General features: G+C 35.7%; 1 protein-coding gene across 5 annotated transcripts in view; it reads left to right on the top strand.

The window, feature by feature from the left end:
* The window catches only part of pfkmb (phosphofructokinase, muscle b), a 58,208-nt gene that overhangs the window by 15,001 nt on the left and 19,343 nt on the right, over positions 1-23,864 (top strand). The window contains exons 2-7 of one of the 5 annotated variants that reach the window (XM_087255838.1): positions 5,951-6,108; positions 13,932-13,982; positions 17,439-17,516; positions 18,005-18,103; positions 21,478-21,551; positions 22,962-23,039. In XM_087255838.1, the coding sequence (XP_087111964.1) occupies positions 18,019-18,103; positions 21,478-21,551; positions 22,962-23,039 (237 nt within the window). In that variant the 5' untranslated portion in view covers positions 5,951-6,108; positions 13,932-13,982; positions 17,439-17,516; positions 18,005-18,018. Of the gene's footprint in view, positions 1-5,950; positions 6,109-10,678; positions 11,127-13,931; positions 13,983-17,438; positions 17,517-17,552; positions 17,676-17,941; positions 18,104-21,477; positions 21,552-22,961; positions 23,040-23,864 lie in introns of those variants that run through there. The other 4 variants (NM_001365336.1, XM_087255840.1, XM_087255837.1 and 1 more) reach the window with 4 other exon arrangements.

Genomic DNA, 23,864 nt, shown 5'->3' with positions numbered 1-23,864 from the left:
TATGGTTCAGTAGCTGAACTCACGATCAGATAATTCAAAAGTTAATCGCTTTCCATAACTCTCTTGCACATAATCTTGCTCATCTTTTATCAATGACAACACCAAATACCAGAATAAACTGCATCTCACGCGCTTACATCCGCACGCACCGCTTGTTTATGAGAAGAAATGATGGCCATTAAAAAGTTTGCTTTCCATCATGAAATAGCAGCAGTTTGGTGAGGAGCTACGCTATTAGACAGTCCAGCGCTGAGCCCTAGACATGTTAAGGGGATCAATGATGCTAGAAGCGCCGTCATTTAAAAAGATGCCTCATGTCATTTTTAGAGGTTATTGTTATTTTCTATGTTTGCTTTAGGAAAACATTCATAATTAGTGTTTTTTTTAAATAGATTTACTTGCACGTTAACACTTTAATGAAAATGAGTAGAAAAGGAGTCTACTGGCTAAGTAGATTCAACATAGCAAAACTACAGAAAGTAGCCCATAAGAAGAGTCGTTGATTGTGTACTAGGGCACAAACAGACAAAGAACAACTAAGATTGGATCAGGGGGAGTCAGCCTCCAAGCCAGCTTCTCTCTGGTCCTCAGGGTTCTGTGTTGTTTATGGAAATTACAAATTGAACCAAAATAAACAATTACAATTGGCTAAGATTGGCAATGAAAATTTGGATATGCGTTTCATGGAAACTTAAAGGGCACCAAGTATAAAAAATGATCTTTTTAAAGCTGTTTGAACAGAAATGTGTGTGGTATAGTTTGTCTACAATCATATTGGAGTGATAGAAACACAATGTCTTTTTTTAATTTCTTGTTGTAAAATAGGATCCAAATCCCTTCCATTTTGAGGCTCACAGAAACGTGACAAAGGACTGCGGTTTCCCCGCCCACTGACCTAATTGAAAGACACTTATTAACATGTTTCTGTAGTAGCGCGTGTAATCATATCAACAAGACAGGACGTGCGCAAAGCAAAAAGGAAATAAAGATCTGTTCAGTCCTCTGCGATCATCAATCATTATCAAATGTGATCAAGAATGAGTTTTACAAGTTTAAAACGTTTTTAAATCAGTGCATGTTTGTAATAAAGACAGTAAAATTGCTATGAAATTCATCACAACAGCAGCATAGTGTCAGTACAATTATAAAAAAGAAGCTTCAATCCCGGTTTGTGGACGTTAAATCAGGTTTATTTTGTACATTAACATAATGTATATTCATACAGCAGTGGGTATTAACATGTATCCTGTCAGATTTGTTGTGCAAAAACAGTGCAAAGTTAAACGTGTGTGTGTGTGTGTGTGTGTGTGTGTGTGTGTGTGTGTGTGTGTGTGTGTGTGTGTGTGTGTGTGTGTGTGTGTGTGTGTGTGTGTGTGTGTGTGTGTGTGTGTGTGTGTGTGTTGCTGCAGAAAGGCTTAAATTAACTCCACAACAAATTTAACAAATAACCGTTGGGAAGGTTCTTACTGTAGTAAGGGAGATCTGCTTCATTCTTGTCTGTTACTGCTGTTTATAAATGAAGCCTACTGCTCTGACACCCCCGTGGTTAAAGGCACAGGCAACAAAACCAGCTACAATGCCATAACAGTTCAAATTTCCCAGATTTAAAAAGATATAATAAATAATCTGATGGGTGTTTGAAGCTAAAACTTTACAGACTCATTCTGTAGACACAAAAGACTTATCTTGGGTAAAATAGGAGCCCATTAAAAGTAACAAAAAACAAAGAACTTTAAAAATGTATGGATTAAAAATAAATTAAGAAACTAAATGGGGAACATGTAGACAAAATCAAACAAACAGTGAGTAACCATGGTGACAAATAAAAACACATGAGGGAGAAAACAACAAAATAAGAGTGACTGAAAATCAATCTGAAACAAAAACAGATCTTGGCTAGAATTATAAAACATAAACTTTAGGACCTTCCATTATTGCTTATAAGGGGTTGATGAGATTTTTTGATGCTCTCGTTTATGTTAACCTGTGTTTTTTAAATAAAAAAATATTAAAATATTAGAAAAAAAGAGGATTTTATAGTTTTTTTTCCCTTTGATGACAAAGCTGAATTACTCCAGTCTTTATTGTCATGTCATCCTTTAGAAATCATTCTAATATACTGATTTTCTGCAAAACATTTCTTCTTATTATTAGTTTTGAAAAACTTTGGCCTGCTTCATGTTTTTGTGCTTTATGGTTTACATTTTGTTTCGAAATCTTAAAATAGAAATCTTGGAGCTTATCATTTGCAGCTACCAGTTTGGATTAGCAAGTATCTGTATTCATTATTTCCTACACAAGTTCTATTGTGAGTTAATATTGGGAATGGCAATAGTGAATAAGGCGACTTTTTAGTCCCATACAAATCTTCCGCCATAAATAGAAAAGACTTTATAAGCTTGGGAATTTTAGGGATCTGTTTGGGAGTTTTAGGGATCTTACCATCTATTTAATCACTTTATAAACTATGACTAAAGTTTCTACAATTTTGAGCTCATCCTGTTTTTCTTGTAACCACACTTTAGATACTGTTAGAGTGTCATGTTTCTGCTGAGATTATACTAATATAGAAGTTCTGCATGTTGCTGTTAACCTGTAGAGAGATTAATAACCCCACTGCTGTTAACAATCAATATCCTCACTGATATATTCTGTGTAATATTAAGGAGTAACTGAATATTTTCACACCTTGGAAGCATGCAGGCCATGGTATTTGAAGTATATGCTCTTGAATGTGAGTCTGTCAAGTTGCAGTCAATACCCAGTGGGGAGGATTGAGACATGGGGAGTTGAAAGCATAATACCAGCAGTCAGTTCAAACCAGTACAGATAAGCCCCAGTACTCTTTATTAGCTAAGGTAAATTACTTGCACCTTGTTTATTTGCTACTTCGTGTTACATTTTTAAATTTTTGATGCTGTGAACATGTTAATATGCATTGACAGTGACAGTTTGCTTTGCCTGAACAAGGTTTAACTTAAAAAGGGTAGTTTTCCCAAAAAACGAAAAGTCTGGCATCATTTGTCATCATCATCATCATCCTCATCATCATCATCAGTAGCATCAAGTTAAGGACAAGTAAATGATGACAGAATATTTTTATCTTGAGTAGAACTGTCACTTTAAGAGGGAGGGTGCGAACATGGTAGCGATATCACAACACAAGGGTTCAGTATAGCAGTAAAAGGGTTAGCTCATTTATATAACGAATCAGGTTGGCAACAGAGGTAAAGATCCAAGTGCAGCTTTATTTTAGAATAAGGTCAAAATAGGAACGGGACGGGAGTATGCAGGCAATCCAAAGCGTAGTCAGAAAATCAGGTGAATAGTCAGGACAGATGGCAAAACAACAGAAACAGGAAACAAAACAAGGGTAAACCCATGGAGGCCAGGACAAGGAAAACACTTTAAATTGCTCACTTACAGCTAACAAGACTCAGCAAGGTGTGCGTGTGTGTGTAATGCCGTTTTCACACGAGTAAAAACTGGTTTCGCGCGAGTTTGAGCATGTGAAATTCTATCGTATGTCACTGCGAAAAGGGGCGGGATTAAACAAGATAATTAGACATAATAAAAGCGAGCCATTAGTCCATGTAAATTTCTGTACAGAGAGGTCATGTTTTGATCTTCCATTAGTTTCACACAGCCATATTATGTGATTTTGCTGGTCAGAGTTCACCAAGCTTGAACTTTCTAACGCAGCGAACTGTGAAATTTGTCGCACAACCTTGCATTCCGGTCTGCTGCTTTTGCATCTGTATGAATAGAAGTCTATGGGGTTAAAAAAGTGCAGTGTGATGAGTCTTAAGTGAAGTGTATTTAAAGTCCTGATAATCAGTCCTCATGAGCTTCAGCTGTGTGTTTGCAATCAGTGATGATATGAAACTGGTGTGTGTGTGAAGTGAATGATGGAATATGTAGTCCAGTTCGATGGCAGATGTGTAGTTCAGGTGACAGTTAGTGTTCTCCAGGCATCTGCTGTTTTGAATGAATATTAATTAGTAGATATTCAACTCTTTGTATGCACGTCTGAAAGTCTTAAATTAAATGCTGCATCGAGACTTTGGTAAAAAAAAAAATATATAACAAAGTGTCTTGGTTATTTTGTAAATAACTTTTTTAATTGTATGGATATCAACAACCAAACTGATACATTTTAATTCAATTGCAAATCAAGAGTTCACACTCTGAATTATGATGATTGATTATAAAAGCTTTTTTGACATGCTGTCCTGGGAGACAGCCCTGAGCTCAAAAGATTCTCAAACCTGGGGCTCCCTCTCGTTTGCAGGGCGAGAAGGGAGTTTAAACTGGGGTAGATCTCCAGAACTCCCCTGATTATTTATGACTAATGACAAATTAGGGATTGCTATGAAGAGATATACTGCTGACTAGCTCGTCTATCAGCCAATTTGGTTTAGTCAATTCACTAATGTCGCATGGTTTTAGATGGTGGGAGGAATCTGGGGAACCCAGGGGAAGCTCATGTAAGCACAGGGAAAACATGGCATGGTAAGGACTTAAACCAGTGACATTCGTGATGTGAGTGAAACGTGACCACTGGGCCTCCCTATCTAGGAAAAAGGAGGAGGAATAGGGGTGGAAGGGGGCTTTCGTCAAAACAAAAATGACCTATGAGCTATGAAAACTTATTATTTATTTATAGGTTATTTATGGTGACTTAAGAATCGTCTGATTGGTTTATCGTGTTAGCTAATGCGGAACCAGCCATGGTCAAACATAAGCACATTCCCTTGTAGAAATTTGTTTAGAAATAAACTTCACAAAATAAAGAATATATACAGGTGAATTTCATTCATTCATTCATTTTCCTTTCGACTTAGTCCCTTTATTAATCTGGGGTCGCCACAGCGGAATGAACCGCCAACTTATCCAGAATATGTTTTATGCAGAGAATATTGAATAGAAATGACTGAAATCTGCCGTAAAAGTTCATTTGGAGTAGAAATTGTTGTCACAAAAGTATTTTGATTTGAGGGAACAAATTATTCTTTCTAACCAATTCATTCTTTTACCTTAAAATGCATACATTTTCATTCTTGTTGACATACAAAACAACTACTTCATGACAAAAATGCTTACAGCAAGTGTACTTTACAGAGAAATCCAATGTACTTTCTCTGTGCAAAACCTTTATTTTTCAAATCAATGCAGCATCACTTGCCATGACCTTATTTTTATTGAATATTAGCAGTAATAATTATGAGCCTTCACAAAGCCAGAAGTACACGCTGATGCTCTGGGTTATGTAAGGCTAACACTGAAAAACAAAGAACAAATAAAACAAACAAAAAAGTACAAAACTACTTTTAAAGAAGCGTACAGCTTGCACCACACTGAAACCCCAGAAATGTTCTTGGGTGTGGGCTAAATGAATGCTTGTTAGTGGCAAGATAAAAAGAATGGAAGATGGAGAAGGCAAAATGGAGGAGTGAGGGGATCTGTTGCTGTAATTGAATACATTTGCCTTGTTACCACACAGTTGTTCGGTGTCAAACTGGGAAACACCGTGTGTGTGTTAGCATGAAAGTTAGCACACATCTTTATGCACACAAATATTTGTTTGTGTGTGTGTGTGCGCGCAAATGTCTATACATCTTGGAAGGAGAAAAGAATCTGAAAGAGCACATGCTGATTATTTTCCCCCTATTCTGACCACACTGCTGTCCTTCTCAGCAAGTATCATTAATGGCTTCTTTTTTATAGTACCTATCGAAAAAAAGGTTGAATGCTGAAGGTGAACTACACTGAGATTTATTTATTATCTACAAGCCCACCAGACCTGATCAATGTGTATGCCCTCGAGATGAGCATTACCATTGACTGTGCTAAAGGGACAGTTTAGAAAAAAAATGAACATTCTGTCATCTTGTCTTTCCAGACCAATATGACTGTATCTCTAATCTCTGCTCTCTGTGTTTCTTCATAGGTCTTCTCGGCTCTTATCCAATTGCCATGTAACATTCTTCTGACATCCGTGTTTCATGGGTTGGTGATCAGTACAGTTTCTGAAGCTCATCTAACAACCTTTTGGAGACATATCAGATTTTCTGTCCAGCTCTCTGAGTGGATGGTACTGTCATTAAGGTACATGGCAGCAGACAGGGTGAAGTCTCACTAAAATCTATCGTCCTCTAGAAATATGTTTTCATTAGTGTGTTTTTGTTTTAATGCAGTGCTTTAAAACAATAGTCCTTAACCTTTTAGACATTATGGACCATCAACACTTGACTATTTTACAGTGTCCCGGTGGGTATACGTATATTGCTAGGCGACCATTACCCGTTTTCTCAGAGGATGACAAGCTGGCAAAACATTGCTGCAACTCTGATACAAGATTTATTCATAGAGAAAATTAAAAAACGCTGCTGTGCTACCGAAATGTGTATATTCCATACAAAATATGAAGCTCATTGGTCAGTTCTTGTCACGTGACTCATGGCATGCTGAAGATGATTTCAGCTGGGTGCACCTGGTGAAGTCTATACGCGGCCGGCCGGAAGTGTGATATGCACATCAATATAACAGCATTTTTATGACACTGTATAACAATAATTAATATTTTTATAGTACTGTGACGGTTGGGTTTAGGGTTGGGGAGGGGGTCAACGTTAAAAAATAAAAATTATTTAGTAATTTATTAGATAGCATAAATAATACTTGGTACAACTACTGTTTTTAAGTTACTGTGATAGTTGAGTTTAGGGTTGGGGTGGGGGTAGACATTAATAAAATACAATAAATGGGAAATTTAATAAATAATATAAAAAATTCTTGTTAACTTCTGGCTACAATAGTATTCGATCTTGCAACAACCAGTGCACATGGGAGGCGTGAGTGCGGCGTGCCCATGGTTGCGTTATTTGCGCTCATCACTACCAATATGTGTGCACAAGCCGCTCACCTCTGGGAAATAATTTATAAGAATTTATAAGACACGATATGGGGATTCGAACTCGCAACGCCCTGACATGCTATTGCACCAAATGTCAGCGCGCTAACCACTAGGCTATTGCGCCGACAGTTTGCGGACTTTTTACACAGTACTTTACCAAATATTTTTTCTGTTTGCAATTTAAAAAATATTTGATTACATTTATGCATTTGGCAGAAGCTTTAGAACACAATTTATGGTCTGATTAGATGACAGGTTGCTAGTACCTGTAGCTCCTGATAATAAATTGAGGGTTTTTTTAAATGAAACAAAGAATCTAAACATTATGTACAACATTACGTCTAACCCACATCCTTGTTTACAACAGAAAGGAAAACATGTTTGTTGAATTTTTAATGTATTAAATGTACTGTAGTGTCGATTAGAATTAGATAACATCTGACAGCATCACAGAAGACTATATGCATCTTCACTAGCCTGTTACACTCTCAGAAATAAAGGTACAGGAGCTGTCGCTGGGGTAGTACCTTTTCAAAAGATACATATTTGTACTGAAAGAGTCCACAGTGGTACCTAAAAGGTGCATATTTGTTCCCAAATGTACCTAAAAAGTACCTTTGAGGTACCATTATGGACCCTTAAGGTACAATAATGTACCTTTTGAAATGGTCACACATATTCATTTGATATACAACAAGAGAGGGAGAGGGGTAGAGAGAGAGAGAGAGAGAGAGAGAGAGAGAGAGAGAGAGAGAGAGAGAGAGAGAGAGAGAGAGAGTGTGTGTGTGTGTGTGTGTGTGTGTGTGTGTGTGTGTGTGTGTGTGTGTGTGTGTGTGTGTGTGTGTATTCTCCAAGTGTGTGCTTTAAATGTCAAGGGTGTGTAGGTTTAGCATTTCATTTAGCATACAATTAAAAAGGGGAAAGGGGGGAAAGAGATAATCACGAAGGAAGGGAAGTTAGGAGAGGGCAGGTCACTAAAATGAAGAGGAGGAGGAAAAGAAGAAGACAAACAAATAATTGTTGAGAAGATAAATGGAGTAAAAGAGTGATGGTGAAAAGGCTAAAGAGGAATTAAATATGGAGGGAATGAATCAAGTGTGAAAAGCAGCCATGATTAATAAATAAAGTAAAATAGAAGTACAGCATGAAACTCCTGAAAGAAAGAGAAAGAAAATGCTGCACTGTAAAAAAAACCCTGGTTGCCTTAAATTTTTAAGCTGAATGAAATTTACCTTATGAGTCTTTTGAACTTATATTATGTTAAACAGTTTGTTTAACTTATTAATTTACTAACCCTAAGCTGTCAGGACTAATTGATTGTATACAGTACTTTTTTACAGTGTGGAAAATGGAGTTCAGGATTGACAATGACAGTTTATTTATAAAGCACAATTAAAAACAACCAAAGTAGACCAATGTGCGTCACAATAACTAAAAACATAATCAAAAAGAGTAAGTCAAAGACAACAAGTATAAAAAAAAGAGAATATATATATATATATATATATATATATATATATATATATATATATATATATATATATATATATATATATATATATATATATTCCCAGCCACCACAGGTTAAATTACTAATCATTTAGTTTTAATAATGTATTTTTTGATGGGATGTAATAACCTAATATCTGTTTCCACCCACTGGTATGAAATGATATTGCAGTCTATTATTGAACAGACTGAGAAGACTGAGGGTAAAAAAAGAAAAGAAATAAATACTATAAAAGTCAATAATAATAAGATTTTGTCATTTTATTTGTAATATGGTTGTGACAGCGCAGAAGGAAGTTGTAGCTTATGAATAATAATTAGGGTAATCATAAGTATATTAACATATTTGTTACCTTTCTCATAAATAGTGTATTTTTAATAGTGTATATATTTTTCCAAGTCAAAACAAAAAATAGTCATTTAAAGGTGTTTTGAATAAAAAATGTTCATAATTTGTTTTCAAACTGCATTTTTAATTGCATTAAATGTACACAGATGAATACAGACAAACTAACTAAATATTAGTGCAATTATAAACTTTTTACAGTAGTATTTTAATCCACCTTTTTGGATGCACTGTTTTACTGGAATGCTATAAAATAATAATATTGTAAAGCTAAATTTGATCTTATACTGATCTTATTCACCTTATTCTTTGCCGATGAGCGGGCACAGCCATTTAAATCTTTTTGGCTCGAGACTTCCGGTCTCATTCACTTCCATTCATTTTTAGACTTTAAAAAGTGCTCATTTCGCTGTTTGATGTTGAAAACTGATATTTTCTTATTGTATTATTCTACTTGGTCATGCAAACATTTGTTTGTAGAGCAAGTAGTTTTGACCGTTTTCTGCCGTTTATTATTCCTAGTCATTTCTCCAATAGGGGACTGAATCGGAAGTTCTAAAACAATCGCGAAAAAAGGCACACTTCCACATTTTAGAATAGGGTCAATACCTATACAAGATTCCACTTCAATTTCTTCATCACTATCCCAGCTGAGCAGAAAACAGGTCTTGCAAATGTGTAAACCTTTTCTCATTGGGTTGACACATTTTCCTCACTATTTTTCAAAACAGTTAACACGTATGTCATTCAAGCAGTCCAATCTCCATTGTTTTAGCTATAGTAACCAACCAGTAACCATCTATTCCTAGCTATTAGAAACTACCAAGATCAGTATGAAATCACTAAAGCACCGGTTTGACTCTCCTTCACACAAATCTTCAATTAGCAATCAGTCTGCAAACATTAAAAATGGTGGAAGGTCTGTGTTGGTTGGTCTGTGCCAGCATGGAAGGAGGAGGTCAATAGAGGTCAATATGTGCTATACTCCCAATAGATTTGACTGTATATTGGTTTACATGTGTTTTCTCTAATATTTACAGGATTTTATTACTTTTGTCTTTTTTTTCTTTTTTTTCTTTTCTTTTTTTACAGTATTTCAGTTTTCAGCCACAGTTTGAAAAATGTCATGAATTTAATTTACATTTAATCAAAGCATTTCTTCTTCTGGATCCAATTCTGTGCAAAAAGGCAAATTTGACAGCCCAAATAGAAAGACAACAACTGGCATTGGCAATAGGCTTCATTGGCAAGCAATGGTGCTTTGATTCACACCGAGTTCTGTATTTTGTAATTTGTTGTCCGTTGTGTAATGATTAATTGAAAGAGCTTGTATACTTGTTTGCAAGTTGTGTTGTTTGAAGGTAAAACTAGCTTTTGTTGCATATTTTAAATGTTTTGACATGGTATGTGAGTTTTGCAAGCAAAATGTGCCGCTGTTTTGGTGTGTGTGTTAACTTTTTTGAAAATGTGGGGTTTCAGTTGACGGCTGCATCAAAACAATCAAGAAAAACTGTAATGTTTGTGATGTTTAAAATATCAAGTGAAACATGCACATGATTAGCTAGCATATTGAATCAGTGGCCTAATTTGAGTCAACTGGCACACACACACACATACGCACACTTGTTCTGGGCCATCAGGTCACTATATTATTGAGCCTTGCAATAAAAACAAACACAAAAAGAGACTGTCCAAATCCTGTTAGTCAAAAGTGTGCTCTGTTTTTTTTATGGTTATCCTTTACTATACACTAACATAGTAGCACATTACCTGAATTAACTCCTGCTGTGATCCAATAAAATACACGTGAACTGCATTGCGCTCAATCCTATTACAGTATTAGACTGCCTCTGCTTCTTCATCCTGCTGATTTCCTAGTATTAAGCCAGCACTAAAATACTATTCATTAATTTGATTAAGCAAAAACCCAGAGAAAGCAGCCCAGTGAACAAATGCAGACTAAAAAGAGCAGTAAGAATTTGACATTATGCACAGATCAGGATAGTGTGAAATAGGGATATCGAGGGAAGTAGAGAGGGGAAAATAAACGTGAGGAACGTGAGGTCAGGTCTAATAATACTGATAAGAGCTTGTCATGGCCGCCTCACCATCTCATTCGATTGGGAAGAATGGAGACTGTGTGGGACAATTGCGTGTGTGTCTGCCAGCTGTGTGTATGCGTTTGGGATGTGTTTGTATGCGTGTGCCAGATTAGTGTTTGTTTGTTAGAGCTGTGTGTGTGTTTACTACGACTTTCTGTACTGCTGTTCCACTGGATCCCTCATATCGGACTGACGGTGTGGATCTGGCAACGCACACATAGGAAGACTCAGTTTGATGCTAATCATGTTTACGGTATGCGTAGTGTCTGTGTCAAGTGGGCATATGTGGATATTTGACCTCTGTAGTTTGTTGTGCGTGCTTGTGGTAATTATTTTGAAGTTTAGTAATGTTGTCTACATCAGAAAATACTATGTGTGTGTGTGTGTGTGTGTGTGTGTGTGTGTGTGTGTGTGTGTGTGTGTGTGTGTGTGTGTGTGTGTGTGTGTGTGTGTGTGTGTGTGTGTTTGTTGATGTCTGACTGTGCTGAGAGAGTCTTAGATGCCATATTTCAGCATGACCAAATGACACAGCACTTTGATATTCTGATGTCACAGTGAGCAAGCACTAATGTTTATAAAATGGGAGTGGCTTATAAATTTTTTTTACATTAGTTTAATTTTTATTCCAGCTTTGTGTAATGATATGTAGAGTTAGGCTGCTCTGTTTTACTTAAATGTCATAATTTGTAAAGTCAAATTATACTTTATAGTGTCTAATGATATAAACAAATTTAAATAGAATTGATTTATAAAAACTGCCTATGAATAAACTATTTTAAAAAACCTATATATACATGTAATATTAAAAATAATAATATTATAATATAATGAAATATATCTATGTCTATATATATATATATATATAGATAGATAGATAGATAGATAGATAGATAGATAGATAGATAGATAGATAGATAGATAGATAGATAGATAGATAGATAGATAGATAGAGATATATATACATATAGATATATAATATATATATAATATAATAAAATATAATATAATTTTATTATATTATAAACATAATATAATAAAATATATCTATGTCTATATAAATATATATATCTATATCTATATGTCTATATATATATATATATATATATATATATATATATATATATATATATATATATATATATATATATATATATATATATATAATATTTTAAAATGAATGCATTCAATACCCAACAAAAGTCTAATCCAAGTTTCAGGAACAACAAATAATAACTTGACTTCTAGTTGATCATTTGGTATCAGAAGTGGCTTATATGAAAGGCACAGGCCTCTAGATTATGCTTATTTTACTAAAATAAATGATGATCATGACTTAATTTTTAAATATTTAATTAGGACCGCAAGGTCTGACTTTGGTAAGACAAAATACTTTTCACTTAACAGAAATAATGTATAGTATAGAATATAAAGTCATGGTTCAGTGGAAAAAGAATTAATATTGTTTGACTCCTATGAGCTTGGAGCATCCATACATCTCTTGCAATGACAAAGAAATCATTCTTGCAGGACTCTCAGAGTTCATCAAGATCCTTTGGATTTATCCTCAATGCCTCCTCCATCTTCTTACCCCAGACATGCTCAATAGTGTTTATATCTGGTGATTAGGCTGTCCAATCCTGGAGCATCTTAACCTTCTTTGCCTTTAGGAACTTTGATGTGAAGGCTGAAGTATGAGGAGCGCTATCCTGCTGAAGAATTTGCCCTCTCCTGTGGTTTGTGATGTAATATGCAGCACAAATGTCTTGATACCTCAGGTTGTTGATGTTGCCAACCACTCTGCAGATCTCTAACACACGCCCATACTGAATGTAACCCCAAACTATGATTTTTCCTTCACCAAACTTGACTGATTTCTGTGTGAATCTTGGGTCCATGTGGGTTCCAATAGGTCTTCTGCAGTGTTTGTGAAGATTGGGATGCAGTTCTACAGATGATTCATCTGAAAAATCTGCCTGCTGACATTTTTACAAATGATCAACTAGAACTCAAGTTATAATTTGTTGCTCTTACAACTGAGATCGGCAATATGTTTTTTGTTGGGTAGTGTACATCCTGTATGATAAAGATTCAAATACATTATCCAGATATTATTAACAAAAAATAGTTTGATTCAAACAAATAAATACAATATTAAATGAATAATGGGTGGTGTGGTGGCGCAGTGGGTAGCGCTGTCACCTCATAGCAAGAAGATCGCTGGTTCGAGCCTCGGCTGGAGCACTTCTATTCCCACACATACACTACGGGCAATTTAGCTTATCCAATTCACCTGTACCGCATGTCTTTGGACTGTGGGGGAAACCGGAGCAACCAACACGAACGTGGGGAGAACATGCAAACTCTACATCGAAGCGCCAACTGACCCAGTTGGGGCTCGAACCAGCGACATTGTTGCTGTGAGGCGTTACTGAAATTGTTTTTGTTAACATGATCTGAGTAAATCCATTTCATCCATTTTGTTTGTTATGAGAAGTGCAAGAATTGTTGAGTTATGTTAGGAAAAGAGCAGAGAATAAAACAGCAAAACACTCATGTTGAATGAGATGTTGATTTCATTCTAGTTATTTACAGGAATAAAATCACATTATTTTAATCTCAAATGTATTAAATAGCAGAAATTATCACACCACCGTTAGGTCCACCAGTTCTAGCTTCATGTGGTTCAAACAAGTTTGCAAGCCTGCGACAATTCAGGAAACTAGCTAGTTTTTTGAACAGTGCATCATTATGGTGGTTCCGAAGGGAGTTAGAACACTAACCATTTGTTTCATCAATAAGAGTACTGTGAGAGCTTTGAGATTAGCAAATGTATGTGTTTGTCATTGTAAACATGTGACATTATTTCTTCTGTAAAGCATGAAGGATTTAAAAAAACATTTTTGAAGAACTCTGGTTACTGAACACTTTCGGTTCCCATGTTTCATTGTTTATTCCAGTCGATGGGAACCGAAACTGTTTTGTTGTCTATATTCCTCAGAATATCTGCTGTTTGGAAGTGAATTAAGTTAACTAAATGGATTTGTTGGTGTTTCAACAGGATCAAAAGATCCAAGTTACTGTGATGAGTCAAAGACTGAAGTACTTGCTGGTAAGGCTCTTCTGGAATGTGGTGTAGTAGAGTAGTAGTAGTTGGCAGTCAATTCAAAGAGCAGACCATAGATAAGTAAATTTCCCTCAGGTAAATATTTTTTAGGATCGATTAGCAGCCTCATTAAAAGAAACTAAATTTAGAGCTACAGTAAGTTTTACATTACCACAAAATAATTACATAAAAATATTAGATTATATATTGTTTAAAGTTTATTTATAGTTTTGTGCAAAAAATATGAGGTGAGTTATTGTTCAATGTCTGGTGCACATGACATCCTTTTGCCCAGGATTTTGCCATTTAAGACAATTTTGTGTGATAGTTAAATATTTCTATTGGCTTTCTAAAATCTCTTAGAAATCACACAATCATACAATCTCTCATTATAGCATCCTAGATATTCAGAAAATCATACAACGCCTGATTGTTTTGACTGACATACATAAACGTTTGCACTACATTTAATGTCACTGAAGAGAATAATCTGGTGCTAAGAAGGTTTAACTGAGCACTGTAAATAACTTATTTAATTAGCAGGCCAAGACTGACAGGTTCAGTGATGAGTGTCTCTAACCCATAACAACTAACAGAGTCTTGACTGGCTGGTTGTTAGCAAAATCACCAGCAACTCTGATGAGTCTGCAGACCCTGATTCACAGTAGCACAATAGCATTAACATGCACTATATGGACATTTAACAGCAGTGTCATAAACACCCAGCAGATGTTACACAGTGGGACAGCAGAGTCATAGAGTTTAATCCAGACCACTATAATCCCATTAGGACTCTAATCTTTCACAAAAAAAGTCTTCCTCTTTCTAAATGTAGTAACGAAAGATATATTTACTGTATTTGTACTTCACAAGGACCCAATTGGATGGGTAAAGATTTCATTTAGAGACAGCTATAGGCCCACACAGATATTTCTTATTACTTTTTATTAACTTTATTTACTTTTTATTTAATTATTTACATTTCTCTACAGGGTTATATCACAGCAAAACATAGATTCTTGAAAGTACTTAAACTTAAAGTTGATGATGTTATTTCAACAATTGTGCTGTTCTGCTTTCAGAAACTGAACAAAACAAACAAACAAACAAAAATATTAATTAAAATATTATATTTTAAATCGTGCACAAGAACTGTGACACACAATGCAATTTGATCAATATTTCAGGGACCGTATTTAAATATTACCAGTATTGAATTCAATGAATTGTATTAAAGTTCTTTAAACATGACTGTTTTTCATTACTAGGATATTTTTAACTTAAATATTACGTATAAGTGAAATGTACAGTAGTACAGTAAGGACTTTCATAGCACTAAATATGAAATTACAAAGATTCTTCATTTAAAAATAAAGGTGCTTTAAAAAGTCCTTTAAAGTCCTTGAATTTGCTGTTCATGATAGAGTTTAAACCCTGTCTATACATATGCACTCACCGGCCACTTTATTAGGTACACCTGCCGAGCTTCAGAATGGGGAAGAAAGGTGATTTAGGTGACTTTGAACATGGCATGGTTGTTGGTGCCAGACGGGCTGGTCTGAGTATTTCAGAAACTGCAGCGAATGGTCAGAAAAAGAGAAAATATCCACTGAGCGGCAGTCCTGTGGACGCAAATGACTTGTTGATGCCAGAGTCAGAGGAGAATAACCAGACTGGTTTGAGCTGATAGAAAAACAACAGTAACTTGAGGCGGATAGGCTACAGCAGCAGAAGACCACACCGGGTGCCACTCCTGTTAGCTAAGAACAGGAAACTGAGGCTACAACTGACAAAAATTCACACCAAAATTAGACAATAGTACATTTAAAACGTTGCCTGATCTGATGAGTCTCGATTTCTACTGCGACATTCGGATGGTAGGGTCAGAATTTGGTGTCAACAACATAAAAGCATGGATTCATCCTGCCTTGTATCAACGGTTCAGGCTGATGGTGGTGGTGGTGTATTGTTGCTGACCAAGTTCATCCCTTTATGACCACAGTTTACCCATCTTCTGATGGCTATTTCTAGCAGGAAAATACACCATGTCATAAATAAAGACTCGTCATAAAGAATCATCTCATACTTGTTTCTTGAACATGAAAATGAGTTCACTGTACTGAAATGGCCTCCACAGTCACCCGAGCTCAATACATTAGAGCACCTTTGGGATGTGGTGGAATGGGAGACTTGCATCATGGATGTACAGCCAACAAATCAGCACCAACTGCGTATTGCTATCATGTCAATATGGATCAAAATCTCTGAGGAATATTTCCAGTACCTTGTTGAATCTATGCCACCAATGATTAAGGCAGTTCTGAAGGCAAAAGGGGGTAGAACCTGGTACTACTAATGTGTACCTAATAAAGTGGCCGGTGAATTTGTTAATTCAGTTTTTATATTATTTCAGTAATAATATTGAATAATATACAATTTTTTTGTTTAACATATTTACAATACAGTTTAAAAAGTAATATTTCTTTCATTTATTAGATATATTACATAAGAAACTTGCCTAGTTTATCAAACAAGTGGTTATTGCATTGTAAACCTTAAATAAATGTTACAAATTTTATTTGATATTTTAGGTTTTTAGTTACTATACTTCCAATATCTTGTTTTTTATTAAAAACATTTTGCACAGAAATAGCCAAAAATGTCAGCATTACAGGTGAATTGGGTAGGCTAAATTGTCCGTAGTGTATGAGTGTGTGTGTGAATGTGTGTGTAGATGTTTCCCAGAGATGGGTTGCGGCTGGAAGGGCATCCGCTGTGTAAAAACTTGCTGGATAAGTTGGCGGTTCATTCCGCTGTGGCGACCCCAGATTAATAAAGGGACTAAGCCGACAAGAAAATGAATGAATGAATGATATGCATTCTTATTAGCTCTGCTTTGGCTTTACTGAATGTATCATATTTCTTGTCATGTCAACCATTTATGTGCATAAACATGTATCAAGAGCTGTACACTGATAATATCTGTTTTTGATCAATTAGCCAGTGATGTGCAGAATTAGTTTTATTTGTTATACCAATTATTGTTAAATCTCTAATAAAATGTATCTAATGAAGTGTATGCATGCACAAAATAAGATTTATTCAGAAAAGAAAACAAACTCGGCAAATTGATAAATAATTATTCAAAATTAATGCAATATATATATAAAGAATTCAGTAATAAATATTATTTATAAGTGTTTTTTTTTTAAAAAAGAACAAAAAATAATATCGAAGACTTGTGTTTCTTCTCATGCTCTTCATAGTAAGTAAATCATATAGACATACAGTACACACACACTCACCATCTTGCCATATAATCACAATATTGTGTTATAGAGTGTTTTTTCAAAAAAGATCAGATGAAATTGCGCTAATAATAATTCAATGGTGCAGAGCTCTGATCATTTGTCTAGGACGTAGAAGTAAATTAATTGTTTTTATAATGTCCTTGTGTTACAGATGGAAAGACTACTTCTACAACGTGTTTCGATAGTGGCCTGGATGATCTCAGCTGTTCCTCCGCCACGCACAATAGCTGTAAGTCTGTGTGTGTATGTATGTGTGTGTGTGTGCGAGAGTATTTTTGCACTACACATTCAAAGTATGCCCAATGGAAGAGGAAAGAGTAAAGGTCATGTTGCTGTAGATTGGTGCATGCATGTCCAACCCTTTGCATGCGCTTTCTTGGTTATCCCTGTAAGTGTTTTGTGTTTGTTTCTGCTTGTGTTTCTACATAAAAACTAAGCAAAATGGAATTAAAGGGGGAGTAAATGCAATGTTCTTGTTTGAATCAGAACACTAAGAGCACGTGGTGCAGCTGGAGATAATGTTAAATTTAGTTATGAAGGGGGGGTGGATTCAGTGTGTGTACGTGTGTGTACGTGTGTGTGTGACATTGAATTCCAAGAGCAGAGGGTGTTTGTACTGCCGCCACACTCCCAATTCACTTTCTCAGTCGGTCTGGAAGAGAGTGGTCTGATAGTAAGAATAAGACTGTCGGTTTGCTGTACTCTTGTCTTCCTCAGGCCGTCTCTTCGAAATGCAGCATTCGGCACCTGTGGACCCCACAAAGATGGGGGTTGGAAGGGCTATTGCTGTCCTCACCTCTGGAGGAGATGCACAGGGTGAGGATGTGTGTATTTCTGCTAACCCTGACTAACCCTTTGGATGTAGAATAAGATTGCTGACTTGTTTGGGGTCAAAATTTAAACCACAAACTAAGAATGAATCTAACAACTTGGTGCTTTAAAACATTTATACAACAAAACATATTTAAACATGTTATTTAGTTTTTTATGAGCTTATTAGTCCATATTTAATACAAAATATCTGTTAATTAACAGTTTCTTTTAAATTGTGATTCATGGGTGTTTTTATTGATATAATATGTTAAATTATTTTTTGATATTTGCATATTAGATATGTCGCTTGGGTAAGTGCATACATTTTTTGGAAACGGTTTCATAACCTTAGGAGTTACCCCTAGAATAAAAGCAGTTTTGACCATATTTGGAAGGGTCATGAATATTAATGATGCTCCACATGTCAGTGCCTGCTTTCACACACACACACAAACACAAACTCAAAATAATTATACCTTATTTGTCGAAATATATTTGAACAAACTTGTGTAGATGTCAAAGGGAAATTGTTTTAACTGATGTGGAAAAAAGGATCAGGTTTAGAGTGAATGAGCTATCTTTCCATAAGAGCTTCTGAGTTATGTGCTGTGGATGAAATATATAGACTAAATTAGAATTATACGTAGAGATGCATTTAGAGCTGTATTTTGTGTGTTTAATGTTTAGAACATGCAAACTCCACACAGAAATGCCAACTGACCCAGCCGAGGCTGGAACCAGCGACCTTCTTGCTGTGAGGCGAACGTGCTACCCACTGCGCCATAGTGCAGCCCTTGCTCAAACATATTCAGCAAATTTCATATTGTACATGTTAAACTCAAAAAAGTACATTTAAACCAATTTTATGGCACTTACTAAATGCATAACCCATATACCCCATATTTTCCATTCTGATGAGCAGTAAACAGATGAAACACATGGCTGTGTGAAAAAAAAAGATCATTGTTATAATCTTACTAAGAAACTTTGTGGTCAGTCAATCGCAGCCTGAGGCAAGCATATTAACAAATCCATGTGCACTCAGTATTTTGTTCTAATTGGCTTTTTTATCACTGGGATTTTATACTCACAGGATTTACATGAAAACAAGGAAGCAATAGTGTTTGAGGCTCACAGTATGGCCATTTCCATGAGTTCTCATTATTCAACCATCCCAGCGCATATACAGATTTTCTTCCTTTAGGTTACAAATTCTATACAGAAACTTTTGATGTTACCAATCGTAATAGTAATCCAAATAGTAATCCTTTAGTTTAACAAAGTGACTTTTATTGACAATTGTAGTATTTTAAATCAATATATTGTATAACAAATGACATCTATGGAAATTAAGGGTGTACTCACACTATGTTTTCTGAACCGTGCCCAGGCCCGTTTCCCGGATTGTTTGAGAAGTGTGGGTGCTCTAAATCAGGCTCAGGCATGGTTCAGTTGGCTGGCCCTGGCCCGGTTGGAAGAGGTGTGCCAGAGCGCAGTTCTCTTGGGCTCAGACGCGGTATGCTTGTAGCGTGAGTGCAAAGCATGCCTGAGCCCGAAACTGAAGACGAGACCAGAGGTGACATTTACGGGATTGTTTCATATGGATTTATTAATAATTTTTATTTTTCAATGAACGCAAACTGTCGTAGTTCATTAAAGATGCAAACCCCTCACTGCACGACAGCTGCACCTTTAGCAAACCTCCTAATTCCTGCAGCGAGGACTTTATGATTGTTAATGAGCATCAAAAGTGGCTGACCTGTTTGGTGAAATATTTGACTGCGTGTCACTGCATCCCAAACAACTAAAACGATATAACGATATAAAGAAATCTTCACTGTGCTGAGCGAGAGCGCTTACTAAACAGCGCATCATCGATGACGTAAAAGTGCTCAACCCCAAATGTAAGTGAGTGCGGGCTGTCGAAGGAGACAGGAGGAGGGACAATCGTGCTTCGGCCCGGTTCAAGGCAACAGTACTTAGTGTGAGTACGCCCTAATTTGTGGGAAAAAACAGGGCTGTTTTCTACTGGCAGCTCATTTTACTTCGTTGATTCAAAGCACTAAAAAGTTATTAAAAAGTCTCTTTTCAACATCAAACAAACATTGTTGGAGTAGAGATCAAGGGTTCCATAATACAATTTAAAGTCAGAAGTAACTGTTAATTAACCTATATATTTCATACTGTGTACTGTATCTTACCATTCAAAATTATTAAATGTTCAGTATTATTTTTTATGTTCAGCAAGGCTCCATTTATTTGATATATATATATATATATATATATATATATATATATATATATATATATATATATATATAAACTGATTTTCTGGGTGTATATATATATATATATATATATATATATATATATATATATATATAAATATAAACTGATTTTGATGGGTTTTCTGCATCATTTGGGATCACATGATAACAAACCATGATGGTTTCCAGTTTTGGGAGAACCATACCTTTAAATTAGTGTTTTGCTTGTGCACATTAAGAGAAACATCCATTTTTTCATATAAACTCCAAAGTATTCTTTATGTCATATGTACATTTGATATACTATTCCTAATATACAATATACTTAAATGCTACACTTATATTTTCATTTGCAAACTCAGTGATATGCAGCTTATTTCAGTTTTGCATTAAAATGCAAGGTATTAAGTCTCGTGTGTGATAGATGATGATTTGAAGCGGTTGTGTTGGCTCCTTGATTACCTGATTGAACCTCCACCTCCTCATTTACTATAGCCGCCCCGTTGAATGAGCAACAGGGATCATATATCAGAGAGGTCACGAGGGGTGCTAAAGCTTTCACACTGACCTTTTATCCAACCTTTAGCTGTAGGAAAAAGAAGCAACCTTTAACCTTATCTTGTACCAGCTGGAGAATAAGTCAAATAACTGTGTAATGTCAACTAGTCCTATAAGAACCTTAACTATGGGGGTGGCATCATTCCCTCTCCCCTTCGCTCAATTCCCGCCCATGATCTCTCTTGTCTCTCTCTCTGTCTGGGGGGTGTTATATTTAGCCGCTGACCTTTGGGGAAATGTGGTTGCTTTAGAGAGCTGGGCAATGAAGCTTGCCTGTTGTCCTCTCTGCTTCAATCTTAAATGAAACTCAAGCCACTTAGATTGCCCTTTTCAATGGGACTTAACCACCACGTGTGTGTTAGTGGGACTAGATGGGGTTGGGGAATGAAACCAAAAACACTTTCCCTTTAATTAGTAGTTTGTGTAGCTGGATGTGTGTCACCAAATCCTAATTAAATGCAATGCTTGTGACAAATTAAAGACACAAACATAAGGCCTCTGGTATATAAATGTGTAAAATGTGTGTGCGATTCATTATTTATTAAATCTCAGGTATGAATGCTGCTGTTCGAGCCACGGTGAGAGTTGGGATCTACACTGGTGCAAAGGTTTATTTCGTGCATGAGGTTTGTGCATCTAAACAAACACACACACACACACACACACACACACACACACACACAAAATAAAGGAATAAAATTGAAAGACTGGCTTTCGCTGCACAGAAAAAGAAAAATTTTTAAATTCACTCTCTGATTCAATCAGATCTTAGTAAATTCTAAACCTACTCAGGGTTCTATTTTAACAATCTAGGTACAAAGTCTAAAGCGCATGGCGCAAAAGCATCAAGAGCGTGTCTGAATCCACTTTTGCTATTTTAAGGATGGAAAAATACGGTTTGTGCCATGGTGCATGGTGCACAGGGTTGTGCTTATTCTCTTAATGAGTTTTAAACATAAAGTGCATTAAACCAATCAGAGTCTTGTCTTGTTCTCTTTAAGAGTCAGTTGCATCATGCCATGGTGCATTTGCTATTTACATGGCGGACATTGTAAGTGGAAAAACTGAACACTTTAGCAAGAAAACAGTTAAACAGACCATCTACAGCGCAAGAAAAAAGAATGAGCCTCCTCCAATCGACCTTTTTACTTTCTTTTTACTTTTACTCTTTACTCTTTTACTTTCATGGATAAGGAAACGGTATTGTACACACTCCACTGAAGACATCCATTAGCCTAGATATTTAATTTAGTTTGTTAAGCGTTTGTTTCAAAACTATTTCTAAATTCAGTTCTAATTTTCAGTAAACGAATAAATGAACAATAATAACAAAGTTAAATCCAAACACATGTCCTATTCTTATGCTTCATATGGTGATGCATGTCTCCAAAACCTGACAGGTGGACAAATCTAAACTAGTTTTTATTAAAACAAATATAAATATGCATATAATAAATAATACTAATAATAATCACGTTATACAAATGCAAATTCTCATGATTAAACTGAAAAAAAGTCCCCCGGGATGAGGCATGGAGGCAGTGTTTTTTTATATTTATGTAGAAAATTTTAAAAAATATCTTAATCCTTTAATTTTTTCGGTATGATAATTGTGTATTGCTGTACATCCTGTGTGTATTAAGCAATGTGTAAGTGTTTGGACTTGCATAGGCGCATAATTAACGCACTCTGCGCTGAACTTTAGACCAGCTTCTAGTTGGTTAATGGCACAGTCTATTTCAGTTGCTCTAAATAGCATGTGGCAACAATGCCTTAACACACATCCTTTATAGACCGGAGCACTCATGAGTCCACAAAGTGGTGCAAATAGATTTGCAATTTAAACAACATGGTGCAAAACATGAAAATTAGGGTTGCGCTGGTCTGAAAATAGAAACAAATCACCCCATACACGTCTTGCGCCTTATTGCGCCGGGTGTATGATAGGGCTCTCAGTCTTATACAAAGTGTATGCATTATGTAATGTGTGTGGGTGTTTGTTCAATTATAATATTTAAATCTTTGTGTGTGTCTAGGGCTATCAGGGCCTGGTTGATGGCGGAGATAATATCCGACAAGCCACTTGGGAGAGCGTGTCAATGATGCTGCAGCTGGTAAGCTTTCTCACTCACTTAGTCCCTGATTGTTTTACTTGCCAATTACTCTGGCATATGTTTTATGTGGCTGATGTCCATCCAGCCACAGCACAGCACTGGAAAACACCCATGCACTCTCTCATTCACACACACACTCATACACTACAGCCAATTTTTTACCCATTTGTCCTTGGACTTTACTTTAAAAAATTTGTAAACTTTAAAAAAATGTCAAAAAATTATGTTACAACAGGTTTACTTACTTCTTTAAGCCTTTTGTTTGGTTCAAATCACTAGTGTTTCGTTATATATTTGTGGATGTTTTTGACTTCCATTATAATGACATTATACTAAAATTTTTACTTAAAATTTAATTTGCCCTGTGCATTTTTTTTTTTTTGAAAAAATTAAATGCATTTTATAAAAATATGTGTGAAAATAAGATTTGTCACCAAAAATTATTTTCCTTGCTGAAACAGAAATTTGTGGCCAAACAAAGACTCAAAATCATGCCAGAGTGTATGAAAATATCCCCAACAGCATACAACCCAGCAGGCCTCACAAGGCATCATTAACGTTATAAGACGTTAATTTTAGGTTGTGATGTCAGGTGACTAAAATTCAATGTCTAGCCAGCATCTAAGGACAACATTATTTTGACGTCCAATAATGACGTCAAATTGCGTTGATATTTGGTAGATTTTAGGTTGTGTTGGAAAGTGACCAAAATCCAAAGTCTGATAGATGTCATAGTGGTAACGTTCACACAACGTCAAGGTGTAGCATGATTAGACGTTGATATTTGGTTGATTTAGGTTGGACATTGGACATTGACATGGGCCT

This window comes from Danio rerio, chromosome 6 (genome assembly GCF_052040795.2).
Source record: "Danio rerio strain M-AB ecotype USA chromosome 6, GRCz13ab, whole genome shotgun sequence".
In the NCBI taxonomy this organism is placed as follows: Eukaryota; Metazoa; Chordata; class Actinopteri; order Cypriniformes; family Danionidae; genus Danio; species Danio rerio.
The sequence above is the reverse complement of the archived record's forward strand: the minus strand, read 5'-3'. Positions and strand labels throughout refer to the sequence as shown.